Source organism: Macaca fascicularis, chromosome 9 (assembly GCF_037993035.2).
Source record: "Macaca fascicularis isolate 582-1 chromosome 9, T2T-MFA8v1.1".
Lineage (NCBI taxonomy): Eukaryota > Metazoa > Chordata > Mammalia > Primates > Cercopithecidae > Macaca > Macaca fascicularis.
Window position 1 is genome coordinate 21,087,852 of NC_088383.1, and position 24,430 is coordinate 21,112,281.

The window sequence follows — 24,430 nt, forward strand, 5'->3', positions numbered from 1 at the left end:
CTGAGGAAGGTAGACAACCCTAAAACACCAGAAGCCATTAAAATGAACAGCATTGAAAAAAATGTATTGGTGCCAGGATAGCACTTCACAGAGGCACAGCACACCTCAGCCCCCAAGATGTTCCATTCCTTTTTCTGAGGCACCAACAAAATAAAAGTTACAGCCTTTCTTGTCTCCTTGTATGCATGTAAAGGTGCTATTCAAGTATAACATTTGGTATGAAGCCAAGAATTCTTAAGAAAGGGTGTCCAAAACGGAATCGTGACACTTCCACTAGTTTTATTTGTTATGGGGTGTTTGCTTCAGCAGCTCACAGCCACGGGGAGAGATCTTCTTCTTCTTTCCTGGAAAACTCAACTCTCACTTCCGTCCTACCAAGATAGCAAAGTTGGATGCTGGAAAGGACCTTTTAGATTTTGATAGAATTCATCTATCAAAAAAAGAAGATTTTCCCTTGCTGTTTTATAACTGATTTCTGTGGCTAAAGAGGCTGAAGTCCTGACTTGGAGGATTTCGTGTAGATTTTCTGTATACGTCAAATGATAATATCTTATTTTTTCAATAAACACTTCTCATAAGCACTTCTCAACCTGTGCTAGGTGCCATGGAGGGTATAGAATAAAATAACTGACATTTGTTGAGCACCCTCTATGTGAAACACCAAAAGAGTGCCTTGTCTACATTGTCTCATTTAATACACACTCAAACCCAGCAAAGGTAGATTTCAGAATCTATCTTACTGAAAACGAATATCAAATAATAGCTGTAGATACCACCCAGTAATCTCCAACAGATGGCAGAGAGAGATATCAGCCCCAGTTTTAGGCATGCAATTCTGAAGTTCATGTTCCTTCCACTAAATAATACAGCCTCGTGTTTTGCAGTTGTTAAATGGGAAAAATTTTAAGAAACAGTGTCAAGTTGAGGTGAGACTTATATAACAGACAATTGTTGAACACGTTTCATGTCAATTATTTCATGTTCAAACTGTTAGTAACTTGCACTTTTTCCCTGTCTTCTTCCCATTATAGCCGTATTAAATGTGGCATTTTTTTTTCTGGAAGTAAAAATGTTGGAAATTACTAATCGACTTGTTAATTGTTAATTCACGGCTGGAGGCTCCATTGTTCTTAGTGCCTGCACTTGAAAAGCAAGTCAGGTGTGGCAAGGTTGGATTTTTTTTCTAATTTGATGCAATGTGCTCCCAAATTCTTCAGGATGTGCTAATTTTCTGCCTAGAACAAGACTCAGAAGTTGTGCTTTTAGTTAAGTGGAAACATAGCAATGTTGTTTAATGGAATAGTCACTTTTAATCATAGGTGCCAAAAGCTATGAAAATAACTAATTTTACTCTTAGAAATAAAATAACAATAAATATAATCATCTTTTTCTAAAGTAAAAAATATGCAACATTTCATTCATGTATACGTAATCAGAAGAAACAAAACCATTTACCTAATGACAATCATAGTCTTCCTTCAAAAACCATACCTCAGCTTCAGATTATTATTTATCTTTGAAGATCTATGTTTTTTTGTTGTTGTTGTTTGTTTTGTTTTGTGTTTTTGTTTTTGTTTTTGTTTTTGACAGTCTTGGTCTGTCACCAGGCTGGAGTGTAGTGGCGTGATCTTGGCTCTCACTGCAACCTCTGCCTCCCGGGTTCAAGTGATTCTCCTGCCTCAGCCTCCTGAGTAGCTGGGACTACAGGCACGTGCCACCATGCCCAGATAATTTTTGTATTTTTAGTAGAAATGGGGTTTCACCATGTTGGCCAGGATGGTCTTGATCTCTTGACCTCGTGATCCACCCACCTTGGCCTCGCAAAGTGCTGGGATTAGAGACGTGAGTCACTGTACCCAGCCTTTATTTTTATTTTTTTCTTGAAATGGAGTCTTGCTCTGTTGCCCAAGCTCGAGTGCAGTGGCACGATCTTGGCTTACTGCAACCTCCGCCTCCTGGGTTCCAGCGATTCTCCCCACTCAGCCTCCTGAGTAGCTGGGATTCTATGGTGTTTCTAAAGAGGTTGAGGATCTTTCATAAATAAAAAGCCAAATTGTTAAAACATGTTTTCAGCCATACTCTGGTTAGTGGCCCAAGTCATAGTTAAGAACAATCAATGAAGAAATATTTTCCTAATAATATTGGAAAAACTAGCTGGATTTTAAATATTACTAGTTCTTGATAAACAGAAGTTTTGTATTCGTATTTCTAATTATTAAACTTCTGTTAGATAATAAATTTTCTGTCCCGAAGCTGGGTGCTCTAACCTTGATTGGAGTTCCAGTTAAGAGAAGAATCCTCCTTGATCAGAGAACATTTCCCAGGGAAGGCGTCTTGGGTTGACTATCTCTGAGGGTGTGAGTAGGATGGGAGGGTAAAAGGGAATGCAGTAAAACAGAAGGCAAGCAGCTAACGTATGTTATAAATCAGAGGGAAATGATTTGGAAAGTAGTTTGTAGAAAGGCAATGCAAGGTGTCAGTGACAATGTGTTTATTAATTGTTCTTTGCGTTTCACTCCCATCTAAACCCCTAGCAAATACCATCCTCTGGAAATCCTAAAGCCCATCATTTCTAGAGCTCAATATTGACCGACTCTTCTATGACTATAGATACAAATTTCATATATGCTAATCCCAATGTTTTATGTTTAATTTATTTTAAATTTTTTAAGTTTTAATTTTTGTGGATGCATGGTAAGTGTATATATTTATGGGGTACTAATCTCAAAAAGAGAAATGTCTGCAACTTTTAACTCTTAGTTATCTACAATTTCCACCTTACTACAAAAATTTACCTGACTCTGAGCATTTAACTCTAAGATATCCTTTGGGTTATAGCTGACTTTGTATTAATGAAATTATTAGCTTTTCAACTTTCCAACATCATAAAAAAATTATATCTCTAATAAGGATTATTAGGAGTCTCAACATTTCAACAATTCTGCTATAACCTGATGTGGTTGCCTTGTTTTTGTCATATAATCCAGCTATAAGTTGATTTATCATTTTACTTTGCATTCACATGAAGAAGACACAAGGCAGAAAGTGATTAATGATTTATTCTCCCAAGGCTTCACTTTCTTGGGTTCTTAACTTGCTTCTTCACACTGATACAGTACAATGTTGATTAGAAGTGGTTACTGGCCGTTTTGTCATATTTCTAACACAAAGGGAAAATAGTCAGTCTTTCACTATGATGTATGAGGTTAGCTGTAGGTTATTCATGGATGTTCTGTATTATTTATTCTGTATAGAATTTTAAAACCTCAATAGTTAAAAATCCAGTCAATAGTTAAAATAACTAAAACATAGTCAGATAATAAATCTATTTTGTGAATACAAATGTGGTTTAATTTAAAGAAATCTATTAATGCAGTTAGTAGCACTGGTACTGAAGATCACTTGGTCATCTTGACAGATGGAAAAAATATTTGATAAAATTTAACCATTTTTTTAAGTTAACATTAGCAAACTGAGATAGAGGATACTTACTACATGCAATAATAAATACTATTTTACAACATAAAAATATACTAAATGCTGAAGCCCAAGAAACATTAAAGTAACAAAGAAGGCAAGGATGAGATCACCATTATTATGTAGCATAATTCTGTAATTCTAGTTACAGAAAAAAGAAACATAAGTAAGAAATAGGACTATTGGAAAGGAGAAAGAAAAGTTATTATTTGTAAATAAAAGAATCAGTTGCTACACAGCAGTCAATAGTGTTCTACGTCAGAAATGACTATTTAAAAAATGCAACAATTTAAACTTCTTAACATTAGCAAAAATAGTTACTAACAAAATTAGTAATATATGGAAATTATATAAAGAGAAGAATGAATAATGAGGCACTTGACTAACACCTGAATAAACATTTAATGGATGTAAAGTTGCATTTAGTAATATGTCAACTATTTCCACATCTATTCTATCAAATTCACAATAGCACTATTCTTTGGAACATTAGAATGTGATTATAAAATTTGCAGAGAAGAATTAAATGTGTATGACTACTTAAGGAAAAAATAAAAATGAGGACAAGGATGGAGGATTTAAACTAGGTATTATTCAACAGAGGATTCTGAGAATGTTAGTCATCTATCTGGGAAAAAATATATGTATTTTTAAATTTGGTTCTTACTTCTCACCCTATTCCAAAATAAATTTAAAAGAGTTTAGAGAAATAAACTAAGAAATGAAATAATGGGGTAGCTAGGAGAGAATCTGGCAGTTGTTTCTTTAATGCTAAAGTAGGAGAGGCTTTTCTGAGCAAAAAAGCAATAAAAGAAATTTTAAAACAAAAGGTTGGAAAACTTCACTATGTAAATATGCAAACTGCTGTATGGCCAAAAACAAAAAAAAAATTGAATTAAAGGGAAAATTAGAGACACATGGTATATTTGACAGAGATTTAATGCTCTTAGTGTATAGAAATCTTTGCTTTAACAGAAAGAACAGCCCAATCAAAAGAAATGCGGAAAGTAAGTGATTGTACAATTTAAAAATGAAGGAATATGAAGAGTCAATGAACACTTAACCTCACCAGTAATATAAGAAATGTTAACTGAAACATGAAATATCATTTTAATATAAATCAAAAAAAGGTGAGGTTGTGTATTTTATAAGGTTTCAAATGACACATGTAATCTCATATATAGGTTGAATAAATCTCCATAAAACCATGTAATGGGGTGTATGCTGTCATTAAAAATTACCTCTTAACAACAAAAACAAAGATAAACAAATGACATTGCAACAAATGAAAAAGCTTCTCCACAGCAGGGTAAACAGCAAAGTGAAAAAAACCTACAAAATAGATGATATTGATGAACTATTCATCCGACAGAAGATTAATATCTAGATACAAGGAACTCAAACATCCAAATAGCAAAAAACCAACAACCTAATTAAAAATTAGGTAAATGACCTGAACTGATACTTCTCAAAAGATGATATACGAATGGCCAACAAATATAATTTTAAAAATACTCAACATAATTAATCATCAAGGAAATGCAAATCAAAACCACAATGAGGTATCATCTCACCCCAATTAGGCTAGCTATCATCAAAAAGATAAAAAGTAACAAATGCTGCTGACGAGGACATGGAGAAAAGGGAACTTTTTTACACTGTTGGTGGGCATGCAAACTGGTACAACCACTATGGAGAACAGTATGGAGGTTCCTCAAAAAACAATAGAACTACCAGATGATCTAGCAATCCCACTAGTAGATATTGATGCAAAGGAAGGGAAATCAGTATATTAAAGAGACAACTCCACACCCGTGTTTATTTCAGCACTATTCACTATAGCCAAGATATGGAATTAACCTAGCTGTTCAACAACAGATCAGTGGATAAAGAAAATGTAGGATATATACACAATAGAATACTGTTCAGCCTTATAAAGAAGGAAATTCTGTCATTTAAGGTAACATGGATGGAACTGGAGGACATTATGTTAAGTGTTTCACTGATTTCAAGTCCAGAACAGAAAGTTTAATGCCTCACATTCTCATTCATATGCAGAAGCTTTACAAAAATAAAAGGTAATTTCATGGAAATAAAATGCAGAACAGTGAATATTCGAGGCTGGGAAGAGTAGGTGAAAGAGGGAGAGAGGGAGAGATTTGTTAAAGGACATATATTATAGCTAGATAGAAGGAGTAAGTTCTAGTGTTCTATTAAAATGTTATCTATATCTATTATATGATATAGAACCATATAACGGTATAACATATATAATAACATACAATAACAATATAACTATTTAACAATAACTCTATATTATAATATAGTTAACAATAATATACATTTTCAAATAGTTAGAATGAGAATATTGAATGTTCCTAACACAAAGAAATGACAAATGTTTGAGATGATGGATATTCTAATTAACCCAATCTGATCCCTATACATTATATGTATTAAAACATAACTACATACCCCATTAAATGTGTAAAATTGTCATATGTCAATTAAAATGTTTCCTCTCAAAGGATATTTATGGACATGGAAAAATGCCTAGACTATCTACTTGGAAAAGCAAGCTATTACATGTTGTGATTCTAATTAATTGATTAATTCATTGGTACAAGTAAATATACATTAAATAAAGTTGAGGTTGAACGTAAAACTAACACCATCTTAGCATTAGGATACACCTACTTTAGTGTGTTTTTGAATTTTTTGTGAATTTTCTTCAAAATGGTTATTTTTAAAACCAGCCAATGCTATTTAACATATACATATTATGTAGAGTTCAAATTATTTATTGGACAATATTTTTCAAACCGAGCACTGCAGTTCAGCATTTTTTAAATGAATTATAATGGGTTACAACCAGCATTTTTTAAATGAATTATAATGACTTAGAAAATATATCTGTGCTTTATGTTGATCTTTAGAAAAAAGGAACAAAAAAATGAAACATTGTGACAAATATTTAGCTTCAATACGTACACACAGATATACAGGTAAATACCCAAACACAATGTTAAATATACTTGCTAGTATGATTTTTTCTAAAGAGGTTCAAAGACTCTATATTGGAGAAATTTTAATTGAAGATTTCAGAAATGTCATACTTTATGTTGCAAATGCATTTCCATCCACCTGATGCAAGTGAAACCACACTGAAAGTCACCGAGGAATTCAGATTTCACCATTTCCGCAACTGCTGGTTTTTAAAAATGTAACCAGCGCAATAACCAACTGGGGCTTAAACTTGTGAAATTATTGAAGCTACAATGCTCTGTAAAGAAGGACTGTGTGAGTCAATATACAGCCAAACTTGCACCATTTAAAACCCCCTTAGCCAGCATATTTCAATATGTACTAGCATCACTTAGAAAGTTTCACAGGTAGCAAAGATAGAAATTGGATTTTACTGTGAGAATAGTATTGTAAGCAAATCAGTCAAGTCTTTAGAGTCAAACACTGTAACTTTTAACTATTTTCAAATGAATGAATACTTCATTTTCTTTCCCATTCTAAGAGTTTTAAGAAATTTTTAAAATTTAGACATAAAATAAATACCAAAGCATCTAATAATCTACCTAGAGTTGCTGTTTCCTAAACTGGGCTTAGTGGATTGTCCCATTGTATAATTGGCTTTGTTTTAATGCATCACAATTTCAACTTGTATTTCCATCTACCTTTTTATATGTTTGTCATCCCTGTAAAGCCCTGCACATGCACAACCAAGGACATTTTGCCAACGTCATCAGTGGCTTTTAATCAGAACGATTTCTGAGAAAATTCACCTATTTCTAAATAAGACTCAATATTGTAGCTTCACCCAGTGTCAACTCTTTCCTGTCCTACACACTCCTAAACTGAAAACAGGCTAGATATAAAGAGGTGACATTCACAGGAAGAACTGCAGCATGCAAAGCCAATTGCAGAAATCATTTTCCTTGTTGGAAATTTTATCAATGAAAGATAGGATAACAACTAAAAAGTAATGAAAATACCTTTTTTGCCTATTATTTGGAGGAGAGCGAAATAAGATACGAATTTCTTTCTTTTTTTTTTTTTTGTGATAGAGTCTCACTCTGTTGGCCAGGCTGGGTTGCAGTGGCGTGATAACAGCTTGCTGCAGCCTCAGCCTCCTACACTCAACCTCCTGCACTCAAGCAATCTTTCCACTTCAGCCTCCCAAGTAACTGAGACTACAGGCAGGCGCCACCATGCCCAGCTAATTTTTCTATTTGTTTTTAGAGACAGAATTTTGCCCAGCTACTCAGGCTGATCTTGAACTCCTGGGCTCAAGAGATCCTCCTGCCTTGGCTTCCCAAAGTGCTGGGATTACAGGCATGAGTCACCGTGCCTGGCCCAATCTGATTGTGTGTGTGTGTAAGACAGATGACAGAATTTGAAGAATAAAAGTCCCTGATGTTGTTATGCTTTATAAATACATACATATTAGGGCCACTCTAGATTCTAGAAAACTAGAGGAAAGATTGAGCTCTTACTTTGGAAAACCTGCACCTTCTGGAGATTAGATAATGTGATCCCAGTTTTCTATTTGAAACCCATCTCTAAAGCAAAGTTCTTGTATTCTGCAGACAACTATTCTTATGGACATTGGATTATGATTTCAGCTACAAGTAGCATCAAGATCTTTTATCAGAAGAAAACACACTCCACCTTCTTGCATACTCTAATGATGTAAAACTTCATAAGTGATCCTACAGTATTGTCTCTGTAATAGATTATGAATAGATTCATCTATCTTTCCCAGAGTAGTGTATAATAAATAGTTCAGGCATGAAAATTCTGAAAATTTTCAGCTCAAGATTGTTGATTTTAGGAGAAATGTGTTTAGAAATGGTCTTGTCCACTTCATGCCTGAGGCCAACTAGGAGTAAGCATGCCTGTATGAGAAATAAGATATATTTTACTAGTTTATAATTTGAAATAAGGATAATTATAATTAACATTTTAAATTTTATGACCATTTTTCAGTTAAACTTTTTCAGTATTTCTAAAGAAAATTATTTTCCCATATCTTATAGCTCCATACTACCAGTTACCTATTTTGTCATAATAAAACATGCTATTCGCTATAATCACTGCTGTTTATCATCTCATTTAAAATACTGGTGCTTCTTTTTAAAGCGTCTTCCCATTTCTTTGATGCCGGAGGATCATTTTTTATACTTTTGCATAATGTGGCAAGAAAATTTACTAAATGCACAGTTGACTTTTCCATTAAGATAACACACCCTGATAAATACCCTAAGGCTACAAGGATCATATAAATCACCAGATAATTTGATGTAGTATTTGTCCAAAAATCCTAAGATATTTTTTTAAAAAAAGATTTTAAAAAAAAAATCTTAAGATTTAATTTTACAGAGCTTTATTTTTACATATAGAACATAGTTAAGCAAACTACAGTAAGTGAGTTAAAAATATGACCTACTTCCTGGTTTTATAAAGTTTTATTGGCACACAGTCACAACCAATCTGTTTACACATTTATCTGTATCTGTTTTCAAGCTACAATGGTGACTAGTTGGGACAGAAACAACATAGCCTGCAAATCCTACAATATTTACTATCTGGTCCTTTACAAAAAAAGTTTGCAGGCCCCTGGCCTAGAAACTGATTTCTAATAGAGTCTTAAGATTCTATGTAGTTTCTTTGCTAAATTCTTCATAGAAGTTTCATTTCACTGGTGGAATGAAACATGTTTAATTGCTGAGTAAGACAAGCACTTCATTTTTAATCCTTATGTGTTGCTTATGTATGTATTTTAACATTTACTCTATTTTCTACATAGGAATATATTACCCTTGCAAAATAATTCCTATTTCTGAAATTCTTTCTACGAAACTGACATAAGTTAGAGATACGATGAGATTTATACTTTTATCTCTTGAATCGATACATGCCACAAGCTGGGAGAATATTGTTTGTTTTCTAGGCTACCTTATTTAATGGAATTCTCTTAGTATGTTTCCTGGGGGCTTTGAAATCAACACACCCTTGAAATTGAGTGGAAATTAGTATAATTAATTTGAAGTACTTTATAGCTCTCTATTAATTTGTTTTGGAATCAGACAATGGTGAGAAGAGAATAACTTGGACATAAAAACATTAAAAACCTACTGTAGTTAGGAGTTCACATTTTGTTGAAATCAATTATGTGAGAAATATTTACAAAACCATGTAATTTCTGTACATTTTGAATAAAGATTTGGCCCATATGTGAGAGCAAGTTCGATGTTCTCTCATAATATTCTATGATATTGATTCCCAAATATGATGATAAAGGACTTTATATTATAAAACACATTTCACATTAATATGGTACATAGAATTAATTCCTAAACATTTTCCAAATCCTGTCTATGAAGTGAAAACCTCATTTACTCATTTTTCTATGATAGTCAGATTTGGTGCATGCATACTATGTACCAAAGTTATTATTAGGTATAAAGGTATAATTAGGTATTAAACCAGCTAACACTTACTTAATCTTTACTAGACAAATACTGAACTTTTAATCCTTACATAACTTCCTCCACCTCATCTTACAGATGAGGAAACAGGCTTAGAAAGGAAAAATAACTTAGAGTACAACATTTCAGTTAGACAGAAGGAATAAGTTTCTTGAGATGTATTGCACAATGCAATGAGTATAGCATATTGTATCTTTTGTATATTTGTATAATTTCGCTGTACCTATCTATTACATATTGTATATAATGACTACATTGTATATATAGTGTAGTGTATGTTTCAAAATTGCTTACAGGGTAAATTTCAAATGTTCTCATCACAAAAAGATCAGTATCTGAGATAATGGCTATATTAATTAACTTATTTAATCATTTCACATTGCATACATATATCATAATATCACACTGTACCTCATAAATATATACAATTATAATTTGTCAACATGCAGTGCGATCATTCAAAAAAAAAGGAAAAGGAAAATAACTTGTTTAAGATCACACACCTTTTGTGCCCAAGCCAAAATACTAACTCAAACAATTGGTTTCCAAAGCCTCACTTTTAATCATGTTCTCCTGAAAGCTTTGTAAGATAAATTTGAAAGCAACCAATTGTATTATGATAGTGGACATTTGCACTTGGTGTTGGGTGGTCTCTGAGCAAGGGTTGCTGAATCTGCTTCTTGGAGGAGATTGGGGTTGAGTTGGATTGGGTTTGCCAGTTGGGTAGGCCAGCCATATGTAATAGTGTGTTCAAAGGCAGAGTCATGAAAGAGCAGCATAGCACCTTCAGGGAAGGGAAAACAATTTGCTGTGCTTAGAGCAAAAGGAGGGTATGAATGGGTTGTAGAGCATGGGCTACAGGAGTGAGCAAGAGGCCTGAATATATTGTAGAGGAGGTCATTGTGGGAAGAATCCCTTGAAGGTGTTTATTTACAATAAAAATTGCTGGGTTCCAATTACCAGAGAATCTTATTCAGTTACACCTATGAATTTGCATTTGGACAGGCATCCCAGGTAATTCCATTGTGGGACAGCCTCTTTGTGAATCACCATTAAAAATGTTGGAAAACAATGTGCTGGATAGTGATATGGTTAATGTCATTGTGCTTTAAAACACATACACACACAGAGCACACAGCAGCTCTGTGGGGCAGGAAGGTGTTCTCAAAAGTGATTTTGGTTTACTTAGAATTCAGAAATAATGTAAAGGTGGCTTTTCCTGGTGGTTTATACAACTCTCTCTCACACACACATTCTTGTGCTTATAATTGCTTTTGGATGCTATTTAGATTACTGGCCTCTAAAAAATGCTAAAATGCCAGGATCCAGTTTTATTCATTTTTAAGGCACTAAATGCTGCAAAAAAGAATGCGCTTTTCAAACCAAATTTCACTTGTTTTGTCATTCTCAGTCCTTTCCATTCTAGTCCTCAGTAAATTTCAATTAATAAGAAATTTTTGTCAATAAATAAATGATGAATTACTTAATTGATTTATATTTTCAGTAGAACCTAATTTCATGCAACATAACTGGGGGATTATTTAATAAATCAAGCAAACTGCATTTCTGCACTTTTCCCTGGGATTAATTTACTAATTTAAAGGACTAATTTTTCCAAGGTAAAATTTCAGTTGATATACAAATTTAAGATTTGACACTGTCTTATTAAAATATAACGTAAAAGTTCGTACATCCCATTGACTTTGGAAACATTTGAAACAAAGTAAGTGAAAACAAACTGTGTTTTAGGAACCATCTGTTCCATTGAATTACTTGTGGTTATGGTCAGGTGGCTCCCAAGAAAATTTTTTTTTCTGAAGAAAATTGATACATCCCCATCTTCCAAAACAGAATGTCAGTACATTCTTCAATGTTTAAACAAACTTGAAAGGAAAATATAGGAGGGACCACTCATCTAATTCATCTGGAATTAAATAGACACCATACGTCAAAATCTCATTGGGTAACCAGAGATGGCCTTGACCAACTGGGGATTCTCAAATTTAGGATGCCAAATCCCACACTAATGTTTACTCCACACTTAAGCATGTTCAACACAGATGGTAGGCATAAAATAGCTTAACTTCAATGGCCCATGCCCTGAGAGAATGAGAGAGGCAGTCTTCTGTGTTGACAGGAGGGTTGTTTTCACATTCCACTTGAATTAAATTATGCTTGTTCATCCCGTGGTGCATAATCTCTGGCTAGGATTCTTAGAAAGAGCTATCATGTGGACTCACTGCAAAGCAAGTTAAAAATAATTAAAAAAAAGAAAGATTGCAAAGTAACGCTGTGAGCACTGTAAGAAAATATAAGGTCAAAGTTGAACAGTTTCCATTTATTTTGAAAAATATATGAGTATCTATTTAGAGTAACATGATTAACATGGATTTTTACATATTATATGTAGATATATTGTATTAGTCCATTTTTCACCCCGCTGATAAAGACGTACCTTAGACTGGGTACTTTATAAAGAGAAAGACATTTAATGGACTCACAGTTTCCCATGGCTGGGGAGGCCTCACAATCATGGTGGAAGGCAAAAGGCACGTCTTACATGGCGCAGACAAGAGAGATTGAGAGCCAAGCAAAAGGGGAAACCCTGTATAAAACCATCAGATCTTGTGAGACTTATTCACCACCATAAGAACAGTATGGGGGAAACTGCCCCCCATGATTTGATTATCTCCCACTGGGTCCCTCCCACAACACAGGGAAATTATGGGAGCTACAATTCAAGATGAGATTTGGGTGGGGATGCAGCCAAAGTGTATCATGTGTGTTTATATGTTAACATTCAGAGGCAATGTATATCTTTAATTTCAATGAACTGGCAAAAGTAGCTTGAATTTCTCATATGAAAAAGATATTATGTATCAGATAAAGTAGATAATATGATCAATATAAGACCCTAGCTTTCAAACATTCTCAATTAAGTTTGATAATTAAGACATAAGTACATGAGATTTTTACATAAAGGAGGAAAAAAAATAAAGTAAGATGTATTCACAGCAATACAGTAGCCCCCTTCTCCAAGACCTTTAGTGGATACCTGAAATCAAGGATAATACCAAACGCTATATATACTATGTTTTCTCCTGTATATACATAGCTATGATAAAGTTTAACTTACAAATTAGACACCATGGAAATTAACAACTAGTAATGAAATACAACAATTATAACAATAGAGTGTAACAAAAGTTATATGAATGTGATCTTTTCCTCTCCCTCTTAAAATATGTTATTGTACTGTACTCACCTATTTTCAGACCATAGTTAACCATGGATAACTGAAACCTCCTGAAAGGAATGACTGTAGTAGCAATGCTTTGCCAGAATGTGCTCTGGATAGTAATTTCTGGGTCTTAGAAAATGATTGGGCTGTGTAAGAGTACGTAGGGAAGACAGAAAATTATTCCAGTCAAGGAAGACAGTATGAGTGAACACAGTCTAATTAACAGGATGCTTGCTAACTTAGATCTTTTAGGCCTGACCTATTTCTAGTGCAATTGGGTGTCCCCAAGAAGATACTCGGGTTCCATGATTCACGAGACAGACTCATAGAACTCAGAAAAGCTGTTATACTCAAGGTTGCCACAGGAAAAGGAGATGAGTTAAAATCAGCAAAGGTGAAATGCACATAGGGCAGAATCTAGGAGAGACCAGTACAAGTTACCAGTTGTCTTCTCCCAGTGGAATTACACAGATAGTACTTAATTTCCCCAATGACAATGTGCGATAATACACAACAAGTATTGCTAGTCAAGAAAGCTCACCCAAGCTTGGTCTCCAGGGTTTTTATTAAAGGTCCATTCATCGGGATAGAATACCCTCGTGACTAATCTTATCTTCCAGTCTTCAGCTCTCCTAAGGGTCAAACTGTTACAGCATGGCCCAGGGTCCCAAGGAAATGAAGTCAGATATTCACAATAAATCAAATTGTCAGCGTAAACTATCTTCATGGCACAAGACCCAAGGTAGACACTCTTACTAGGCGGGATAGTCCAGGAGTTCAGAGGTTACTTCTCAAGAGCAGGTCAAGGGTTTTGTCTTTGGAACATACAGGGTCTGAAAACCCCACAACTGCCAAGTTAACATTTTACTGCACAAAAGAGAAAGAGTTTGTGTGATGGTGGGTCTTCAATGAATGAGTGAAATGAACGAATGAATGAACCTGCAATCATGAAATACAATATTTGCACCAAAAAAAGTCTGTATTTATTTGTTTTAATGATGAGAAAAAAAGTACAAGGTAAAAGAAAATCCACTTCATAGAATAGCAATTGGTCTTACCTTTGTGCAGGGATCTAGGTATTCCGTGCAGTGCAGTTTGCTTTAACAGTAATTTGGTTGTCATGTGTGATCCTAACAGTGACACTCTAAGGAGTGAGCGATTACTTAGCAACCCTCTAAATGTTTCACTGCTTCTCTAGTTGCAAGTTCTATAGAAGAGTTAATGTTCTGCTAAACTGAAAATGTGAGAATGAACTACCTACTAATCTTTTTCTCTTAATTTCTGTCCACCACCCTGCACCCTATCCTTCCTTTTCTGAACTGCAATGTGGTCTTCTTTGAAGATGTTCCAGTGGATTTGATCGTCATCGGCAGGACTGGGTGGACAGTGGATGCCCTGAAGAGGTACACATGCTTTATTGTGACAGAATCCTGGACCAAGCTGTCTTATATATGTGTTTGTAACTGCTAATAATTTTTATTCAAAATTCATGCCCTAAAACTTAATGAAAGGAGAAGAATCCTTCTATAAGCCCAATGTCTGCACATATTAGGGGTTCAATAACTGCTGGCTATTTTTGTTAAATTAGATACCATTTTCATTACATTGTAGCAACTTGCTACAACCCGTAATATATGCAGACATTGGGCTTAACTATTGTTATGTATTATCTCATTTCATTCTCATATTCATTCTATGAAGAACAGTGCCTGCACTGTCACTACCCTCATATTACCAAGGAGAGAAAGGGGAGGAGTGAGGAGAGCTTGTGGGGAAGGGTGGAGTGCAGGTTCTTGGAGAGTCAGGTAAGTGGCTAGGGAATAGTAGAGCCAGGATTGGAATCTGTATGAGCAAAGAGCAGTTCTCTTAAATGCTTGCTATTTCTCTAGGAAGTACAAATCCATTGTTTCTCTTTGTAACTCAAACAGCAAGACCAGTGGTATTGTGGAGGGTGGAAGACTGCAGCAAATTGGTGTGCTGTAATAAATGAGAAATTGTAAAACATTAGTTGGCATAGAGAAATGGTATAATGTTAACTCTGAAGGAAACATGATGGAGACGAGAGTGCAGTGAAGTCATTTAAGCAATTGGATAACAGGAACAGTTTTAACCCGTTTAAAAACTTTGCAGTGAATTGCATTTATGCTATCATTGCAAGATCATAGAAAGTTATCCTGTAAAGTTTATGAAGAAAAGTTTTTACTTCTTCTGACTTCATTAAGTTTTGCGGTATGAGTTTTGAATTAAAACTGCTAACAATTACAAAAGTTTTTTATTTAGCAAAACAAGTCATGCTGAAATGCTGTTTTAAAAACTATTCGTTCAATGGTTACTTAGAGGCTTTTTAAATTCATTTTTGGGGAGCATGTCTCATAAAGATCTTGAGCAGTACATTTTAAAAAAAATTCTTGAACTTTAAATGCAGTATTGCCAGTGTAGCTTTAATCAACCTTTTGAAATTTCATTTAGAGAATGACAGCAGTGTGTACTCATCCATCTCACCTCATTTCTCTAATAACATAGTTCAAAAGAATATTGACAAAGCCATAGTTGTGTTTTGAGACAATCATTGCTTTCATATAATCAGTTATCTCAATATAAAATGTTAAAAATGAATATCTGTATATGTGTAAAGATTGAGAATATAATTCAGACATATATATTTTTCTCCCAAATTTGGTTTATCTTTTCATTTTGTCTATGATTTTATGTCACTAACTTTATCAATTTAATCTGTCAAACGTATCAATCTTTTATTTTTATGATGAGTTTTATATGCCTGTGCATTTTGTTTTAAAAGAATTTTCCTACCAAATTTCATCTAGGTGTTATTTTTGTATATTTTTTCTGAATGTTTCAAAGCTTTGTCTTACACATCAAAATCTATTCCATTTGGAATTGGTTTTTATGTGTTATATAATATAGAGATTCAGTTTTATGGGTTTTTTTTTTCCTGATGGATAGCCAAATTTCAAGCACTATTTGTTAATTAATCCTTTCTTTTGGCAATATCTTGCAAAGCCACTTGTGTTACGTATATTTTCTGGGCTCTCCTCTTCTGAAGCTCTGTCAATAGCTCGATCAGTGTCCCACTGAATTAATTAGTATTGCTTTGTAAGAAATCTCACTATATACAGGACAAATCTCCTTACTTTTTCTTCCTCACAAGTTTTGGGTATTTTAGGGCTTTTGTCCTTCATATAAATTTTAGACTCACCTTATCGAGATCTGTAATCCATCAGTCAATACATCTTATTAACATTTTATTGGAAATACACTAAATTATGAATTATATCACATTTCCTAATTATGGAAGCTTTTAAAATTTACCTTTTTTACTATTGATTTCTAAACTAATTAAGTCATCATCAGAGAACATGTTATGATCTTTAAAGCTGATTGGAAATTTTTCATGAACTAGTACATGGGCATTTTGTACAAAGGGTCTATGTGTGTTCAAGAAAAATGTGTGTTTTCTTATTGGCTGGGTGTCAAGCTTGATAAATGTGCTGTTCAGCTATACTTCTCCATGCTCTTTATTTTCACCTTCTGACTTCTTTGAAAGCTTGACATTTTCATCTTTTCCTCATATTTTTAAACATCCATTATATGTAATCTGTTTCCTTATTACTCTGTGCTGTATTTGGGACAATTTCTTCGATATATTTACCGGTTTATTAATTCTCCCTTCATCTTGTTTAATATTCTATGTAATCTACTCACTGAAGTAGAAATTCCAACAAATACATTTCTCATATCTAAAATTTAAATTTGACATTTATTACATCTGCCAAGTATTTTATAGTTTCATTTGAACAGTTCATTTCTCAATTTTATCTTTTATGATTTTAAAGATTCCATGTATGATTTTTATATATTCCATATTGGATGATCCCATTATCTAAAGTTTTGGTGATCTAAATAGTATGGTCATTGTTTTTGCTGAGTCTTTGTCAGACAGCTATTTTTTTTTTTCTTTTTTAGTGTATATTTGTCTGATCCTATTCTAAGATCTAAATAGGTAATGTTTTCCACCAAAGAGGATTTGATGATGGGATCCTTAGGATTTTCGGGTTACCATAAGTCTCTGCCCTAATATGAGGAGGAGAAGTTCAGATTTATCTCCCCTGTCCACTGCTGTTGCAAGGCTTGTTCTCTTTAGAGCGATATTGATTTTGGTTTTTTTTCCTCAGGGCAAATTTTGCTTTTTTACTTCCCTTAATGTATACAGCTCCTACTATCTTTATAGCACATCGCTTTTGCTTTGTTTTATTATTTTTTTTTTTAGTGGGGAGGGGAATAAACAATGGAAAGGCACCGTTGGGATATTCTTTACTTCCTGCAAATCCTAATGCTTTAAAATTCAAGTTTTATTCAGAATTTATTTGTTTTGTAATAGGAGGGCTATTTAGTTCCTTAGTCTGCAATTACTGGCTAAAAGTAATCTGAGTCCTGGATTTTACTTAAACATTAGGGTGTTTACTGAACATGGGATCCTGTTTACTGAATACTAGGTCCTGTTCATTGACAATAGAAACACAAGGAGAGAATAATATCTGGCAAGTTCCATTCTATACTTCTTGAGTTTGAGATGTATGTGACATTCACATGCATACACCTGGTCAATAGATGACTTTTTGGGCCTGAAATCTGGAAGAGGAATGTGGACTGGAAATACAGATTTTTGAATAATCAACATAAAGATGTTCATTGCAGTCATGGGTGTAGAGAAGATTGCAAAAGATAATGCATAGAATGAAGTGGCAGATCAAGAATGATCCATAAATAAGAACCACCCCAACACTTAAGGAATGGACATAAATAAAAGGAAATCGAGATGGAGTTGTGAGGGAGGTGTCAGAACATTGGGAAGAGTGTGTGTCACAGAAACCCAAGACAAGGGAGTGGACATCTCCACCATAGACTGATGAGGTGTCAGGAGGACACCATGGAAGATGTTGGGTATTTAGCTAAGAAGCTATTTAGAAATATTGGTATGAGACATTTCAACTCAGTTGGATTTGTAAGAGGAAGATTGTTATAAATGGGGAAGCTGGGAGTCTGAGAAGACCAAGGCAGACTGATCTCTCTGCAAATATGACTGTCTATGAATGGAGGGAAAGCAGTATAATATCAGGATACATTGGGGAGAACAGGGAGGACTGGGTTTGCAAAATAAGATTAGATATACTTGCGTACCTTTAAGTGCTGCTGGTAAGGAGCCAGCAGAGAATTAGAGGTGGCAAATATTGTAGAGAAAGGACTATGATCACATAAGCAAATTCACAATACCTGTGAAAGTGGGCTGAGTTGAGCTAGGACATAGGTTGAAAGAAAGGCTATAAGGAAAGGTCCCCATCCATTATCAAAGAAGGAAAGAATAGATCAGCCCAGAGTCAAGTAAGTATGTTGATTCATGAAGAAATTTAAAGAAATCTTGCTGATCATGTCTCTTTATCAAGGAAATGAAAGGTGAGCCCAAGGAATAAAGCTGGGAGCATCATGATGGGATTGCAGTTTTAGGTAAAGTGGAGAGAGTTTGAAATTCATACTGAGCATAATGGGAGAGGTAATTAGCAAGACACAGCAGGTCTGTTGTGCCACGCGGTATGCACAGCCCTGCTGAGGATGCAGGAGATGAGTTTGTGGAGCCCCCATGGCGGGTCTGTGTGACTATTCTCCAGCTGTGCCTGGCTTTGGAGCAGACAGGGAACAGGCAGATCTTTTACTATACTGGGGATCTTCTTTAAAGGTGTTGTAGAAAAAAACTGAAAAAAAAAAAAAAAAAAAACAAATAGAGCAAGGTGCTTGAAGCTGTTGAAATGAGAGGTTGAAATAATGGGGGAAAAAAGAAACGGAAAAAAACCAGAATCATTTTGCTAGGCTTTCTAAGTAGTCAAAGAATAAGAAGAATTGGAGTCCACAAGTACAGGGATAGACTGAAAAAGGATAACTGAGCTTATGATTTCAGATCTCAAACATTTTCCACTACAGATATGGTCCAGGGTGTGGGGATGACAACTAAAGTGGTATCTGAAAGGAAATAATTAGATTAATGGGGCTCAGAGGTGCAGGAACTGGAATTTGGGGAATTAAATGAGGCCCAGGAACTGGAATTTGGGGAATTGAATGAGAACCTAGTATGTTTGGACTTGAAGTGGAGAATAAACCTGTTTTACATCCTAGTAATGAAAAGGAGGCTGTCTCAGGAAGTCTTCATTAACAAGGGGAAAGGTGCCTAGTGCTCCACTAATGATGAGAGAAGTTTAAGAGTGATATTTATTTAACAATAATTTTTAAATGTGGGGTGAGAACCACTCATGTCCAGAATAGTTATTTTCTACTTAAGGCCCACCCGAGAGAGGGAGTCCATAGAGGCACAAAAGGTGGATAGAAACACCAACTTCTAAGCTATAAAAGTTTGGATGTTGGAGGTTGTTACCAGTGCAGGTTGTGGGATTTATTTTCACAAATTAAAAATTAAAAATTCAGTATGTCCCATTTCCTGATGTTTTCAATATAACTCTGCTAGGAAGAAGATAGGCTGAGTGATTACATGAGTTCTGTTCAATCCTTTTCTTATGTGGCTTTGAATATTTCATAAAGCAAAACAAAATCTTAAACATTCATTCAAGCAGTAAACGATGAAACCTAAATATCTAAAGAGGGAAATTGCTTGTTACATCCATCCTTTTTTCTTTCCTATTTTATAAACTTCATAAATTAGCAAAATCATTAATATAGCCTTGTGCAAAAGTAATGTATTCCTTGTCTTGATGTGAGAGGCTTTTGTGCCTTACAGCCCAGCTTCTTTGATGTAAGTTCTAAAAATAGATTTGCGGTCATTCAATTTGTTTTCCTTTTCATTTCTCTTACTAGTCAAAAGAGAAGATGTGTGAGAACACAGAACCAGTGGAAACTTCTTCTCGAACCACCACAACCGTAGGAGCGACAACCACCCAGTTCAGGGTCCTGACTACCACCAGAAGAGCAGTGACCTCTCAGTTTCCCACCAGCCTCCCTACAGAAGGTACCCAAGAGATAGTTTACTTGTTTTTTTTTTTTTTTCTTTCCCGAAGGAAGGAAAAACCACTGTGTTGACATGTACTGCAATAGCTCCTACTCTCTAGATCTCTCTAAAGTTTTTCTTTGGCAAACTGGATTTTTAAGGGACATCCAAAGGGGGAAAAGACAAACTTATTGTGAACTAAAAGTAAATGCTGGGATACTTTTAATGCACTGCGCCTTTTTTTTAAGACATAGCTTTTACCACGGATTCTGGCTTCTTGTCCTCTCCTTCCTAGAAAAGAAATACAGACTTCTTCCTATCTGGCTAAATTTTGTAGTAAGCAAATCCAACTTCACGATCACAGGTTAGAAAGGCAAAATGCATATAAAATGCCCGTTGATTCTGGATTCTAAACAATAGATAATTCTATTCATGTATAATTCTAATGTTTTCCAGAATGCAGTCAATAAAATATATTGGTCTATAACCTACACAGAAACACTGTATGTGTCATAGAAATTGTCCTTGAAAACAACTATTTCATCTTCTAGGGAAGGCAGAAATACTAGAGAGTGTTAATGCTTGGGCACAGCTCAGGAGGAAGAAAGTGTATTACCCAACATACAATCATTTTCTATTCTGAATGATACCACCAGGAGGGAGTGGGCAGACACATAAGACTGGCCACGAATCAGGTTTGAGGGCGATAAATGGGTCTTACTTGTTTATTATTATAAGCCTCACTTTCTTTGGCTTGAATTAAAAATTAAATTAAATTAAATTAAATATGGAACTTTTTCTTTTAATTGGAATTTAATTTGATATTATAAGGTGAACTAGAATAAAGTGAGGTGGAGAGCAGCCACTAAGTGCATTTTACTTAGAACATTATCTTTTAATCCACATTATTTTGGATTATTATATTAAAGCCCATGAAAATATTCCTATACTTGAAACCCTACCCTTTAGAGTGAACTATAACCAGTAAAATAAAAAAGCATATCCTACATTTTGTTCAGTCAGGATAAGATCTCTTTATATAGAATTTTGGTCATCTTTTCTAGCAATGGATAAACATTTAACTTTTGGATTTAAATTTGTAAATATTGACAAATCTTAACTATCACAATTAATTTGGATTTTCCTTGATCTTGATTTTTAAAAATGAATAAATAAGATCATAACTATAGGTTCTAATGACAATAAGTAATTTTAGAGGATTAAAAATAGTTGTATTTTAAGTTTTAATTATAACTGTTTACTTCTCTTGTAGAACTTAAGAATCATTCAAGATGTTACCAAAATCTTGACATTGCAATCTCTGTAGGAAATTTTAGAACTACATCATGTAAAGCAAGGACTTCCTCTCATTGTACTAGAAATTACCTCAATAAATTATCAAAATCCAGTCATGTTCCAATCAAAGCAGTTAGTAGACAATTACTAGTCATGAGATTTATGCTCCTTTGAAATCTTTTTCTGTTATAATAACTTTGAATTTCTCTTCCAGATGATACCAAGATAGCACTACATCTAAAAGATAATGGAGGTAGGAATTGACACTTTTCTTTCATAAACATTTTTAAAATATGAATTCATTTCATTTATCTTAATATAAGAAAGGCCATATGGACTTCTAAATAAAAGGTGAGGTTGTGTTTTATTCTCTGTTGGTATTTAACATGGGAAGGAGTCAGTGGGTTGGCTTCAAAGTGAAATGAAATCCTCATCCTTGTGTTTGTCTATAAAACTATGTGACACCGATTCCCAATGATAAAGTGGAAAATTCAACTACACATCTTGCTATTCTTTGTTGGTCTAGTCCTTGCTGCATTATAGTGGTGTGTAGTTATCTGCACAACTACAGGTATTGGGTTCAATTGTGTTTCACTAAATTGTCTGCTTCTTCAGCACCTTCTATGCATAAAATTAGAAATAGAGCAAGTATGAAAATATATTGTCCTAGGTCTTTTTATCAGCTCTATGAAGTAAAGAACAAAACTTAGATATTTGAAAGAATACCTCGTTGGTAACATACTTAAAAGTTTTCCAAGACAATTTAGAAATATCTATAATGGTACTTGAAAATTTGAGGGAAAAAAGTTTTACTGAAACAATATTGTGAATGACATTGACTATGTTTTTAGAAATAGATCTTCTTCCTTTTGAACTATATTGGCTCATGTTTGCTGGGTCTTAATAAAAGAGATTTTCATTAGTAATTTTTTATTCAGCTCAGGGAAAGGGTGCCCTCTTCTTGGTAGCATCTTTTATGTCAATGCAAGCACGTTTTGACATTGATCTAGGCATGGTTTTGCCTTTAAAGCCCTAGACAATTTCTTGAGTAAGTCAAAATCCAATGTGTACGTTAGGCATGTTTTTCTCTATAATGGTAGAGAAGAGTTTCAAAATCCCTCAGTTTAGGTTAAGTAGCTAGTACTTCTATGCCTTTTTAGGACGTTGTTTATATCTCTGTATGTCTTTAGAGTTTATATCAATCCATCTGAAAGAGAGACCAGTTAGCCTCTTCATAAATACCATTATTATATCAATTTCCTACTGTCTTGCATCATTTTGTAGTGTTTTATTTCATTCATTTCTTGCTCATCATTGTATTAATGCAGTAAGTGGATAGTTTTGGAAATGATCATCTGCGAAATATATACTAGCTAGAAATATATTAAAATCTTAGGGCGTAAAGGGACTTTAGCAATCCTTCAATTCAGAACTGCCCAGAGGAGGATGTTAGGAGCATGTAGACATAAACCCTATGTTGGGGTTACCTCATTTTGAGGGAAGAGATGTGGTATAAAGTTAATGGAATGGGGGAAGAGTCCCCAAGAGACTTCTCTTTTACTTGTTACATTAAAATCTTAATATGGGTGGTCATTATAAGTATATTTGTTAGATTTTTCTCTGTGCTTTCTCTCTTCTTCCTTTCTTTCCTTCCTTCCCTTCCTTTCCTTCTTTCTTTATTTTGTTTATCTAAAATATTCTATCCTGCTAATGGGAAAAAAAAAAGGATTCTTGTGATCAAGTAAGTGTGAGAGACTCTGGAAAAAAAAATTAAAGAAATTTCCCGCTGGAAAACTGATCATTCATTCATTCACTGATTTCTGCTCAATGCTTGCTAATTGCCAAGCATTGTTGCTGGCTTGGGGCTACGGAAGTGAACAAGGCTTAGACAAATCTCTGCTTTCAGAGAACATGCATCCTGAGTAATCCTCAACACGGTTATAAAGAATTCATACTGGCATGTCTCCACTGCTTGCTCTTAACACTTTTTTTCTGTTTGTTTTGGTTTTTTTGAGACAGAGTTTCACTCATTATTGCCCCGGCTGTAGTGCAGTGGCACAATCTCGGCTCACTGCAACTTCCGTCTCCCAGGTTCAAACGATTCTTTCCTCAGCCTCCCGAGTAGCTGGGATTACAGGCGCCCACCGCCACACCTGGCTACTTTTTGTATTTTTAATAGAGACGGGGTTTCACCATGTTGGACAGGCTGGTCTTGAACTCCTGACCGCAGGTGATCCGCCCGCCTCGACCTCCCAAAGTGCTGGGATTACAAACGTGAGCCACCATGCCCGGCCAACATTTTTTTATGAATAGTATGTCGTGGACTTCATGTTTTTGTGGAATATACTGTGATAAACAGTTTTCTAAAACATTACCAATTATCCCAATGAAAATACTTAGTTTTGTTTGAGCCATCGAAGAATCATAAAACTTCGAAGATTTTCTTAAAGCAGTACCTTATGATGCCAAAGCAATTGTTGAGTAAATCCTACGATTTAAGCATAGGATTTTTGGTATACTAGAGAGTCAACGGTCAGAATCTCAGATGATATTTACATAATTGATATGCAGCAGGCAGTCATGAGAATTCCAAAATATCACAATTAGACTTCAAACTCTTTATGTCTATGGTTGTTAACAGAGCACTTTTCCTAAAAACATTCAAGTGCAGTTAGAACAGACCTGCCTGACTAGTATTAAGATAAATGGTTCTTCAAAAGGGTACTTAAGGGAAATCACACATTGCTTTTTATAGCATCCTTACTAAGTTAGTGTGCTATTGTTTTTTATTTTATGGAATGTGGAGATGCAGGAAGGATTACCAATTTAAATCTAACTTCATTATTTAATTAAGCATATTGAAAACAATTCAGTATTGTCCTTCCACTCCAATTGAATAAACATTTC

General features: G+C 34.5%; 1 protein-coding gene across 3 annotated transcripts in view; it reads left to right on the forward strand.

Annotated features, from left to right (window-relative positions):
• PLXDC2 (plexin domain containing 2) overlaps nucleotides 1-24,430 on the forward strand; it is a 467,700-nt gene that overhangs the window by 378,759 nt on the left and 64,511 nt on the right. For 2 of the 3 annotated variants that reach the window (XR_010577861.2, XM_074001155.1), the window contains 3 exons: nucleotides 14,561-14,621; nucleotides 20,098-20,248; nucleotides 21,738-21,776. Coding sequence is in view for 2 of the 3 variants with exons in the window: in XM_074001155.1 (XP_073857256.1) it covers nucleotides 14,561-14,621; nucleotides 20,098-20,248; nucleotides 21,738-21,776 (251 nt within the window). In the remaining variant the exon portion in view is untranslated. The remainder of the gene's footprint in view (nucleotides 1-14,560; nucleotides 14,622-20,097; nucleotides 20,249-21,737; nucleotides 21,777-24,430) is intronic. The other variant, XM_074001156.1, reaches the window with a different exon arrangement.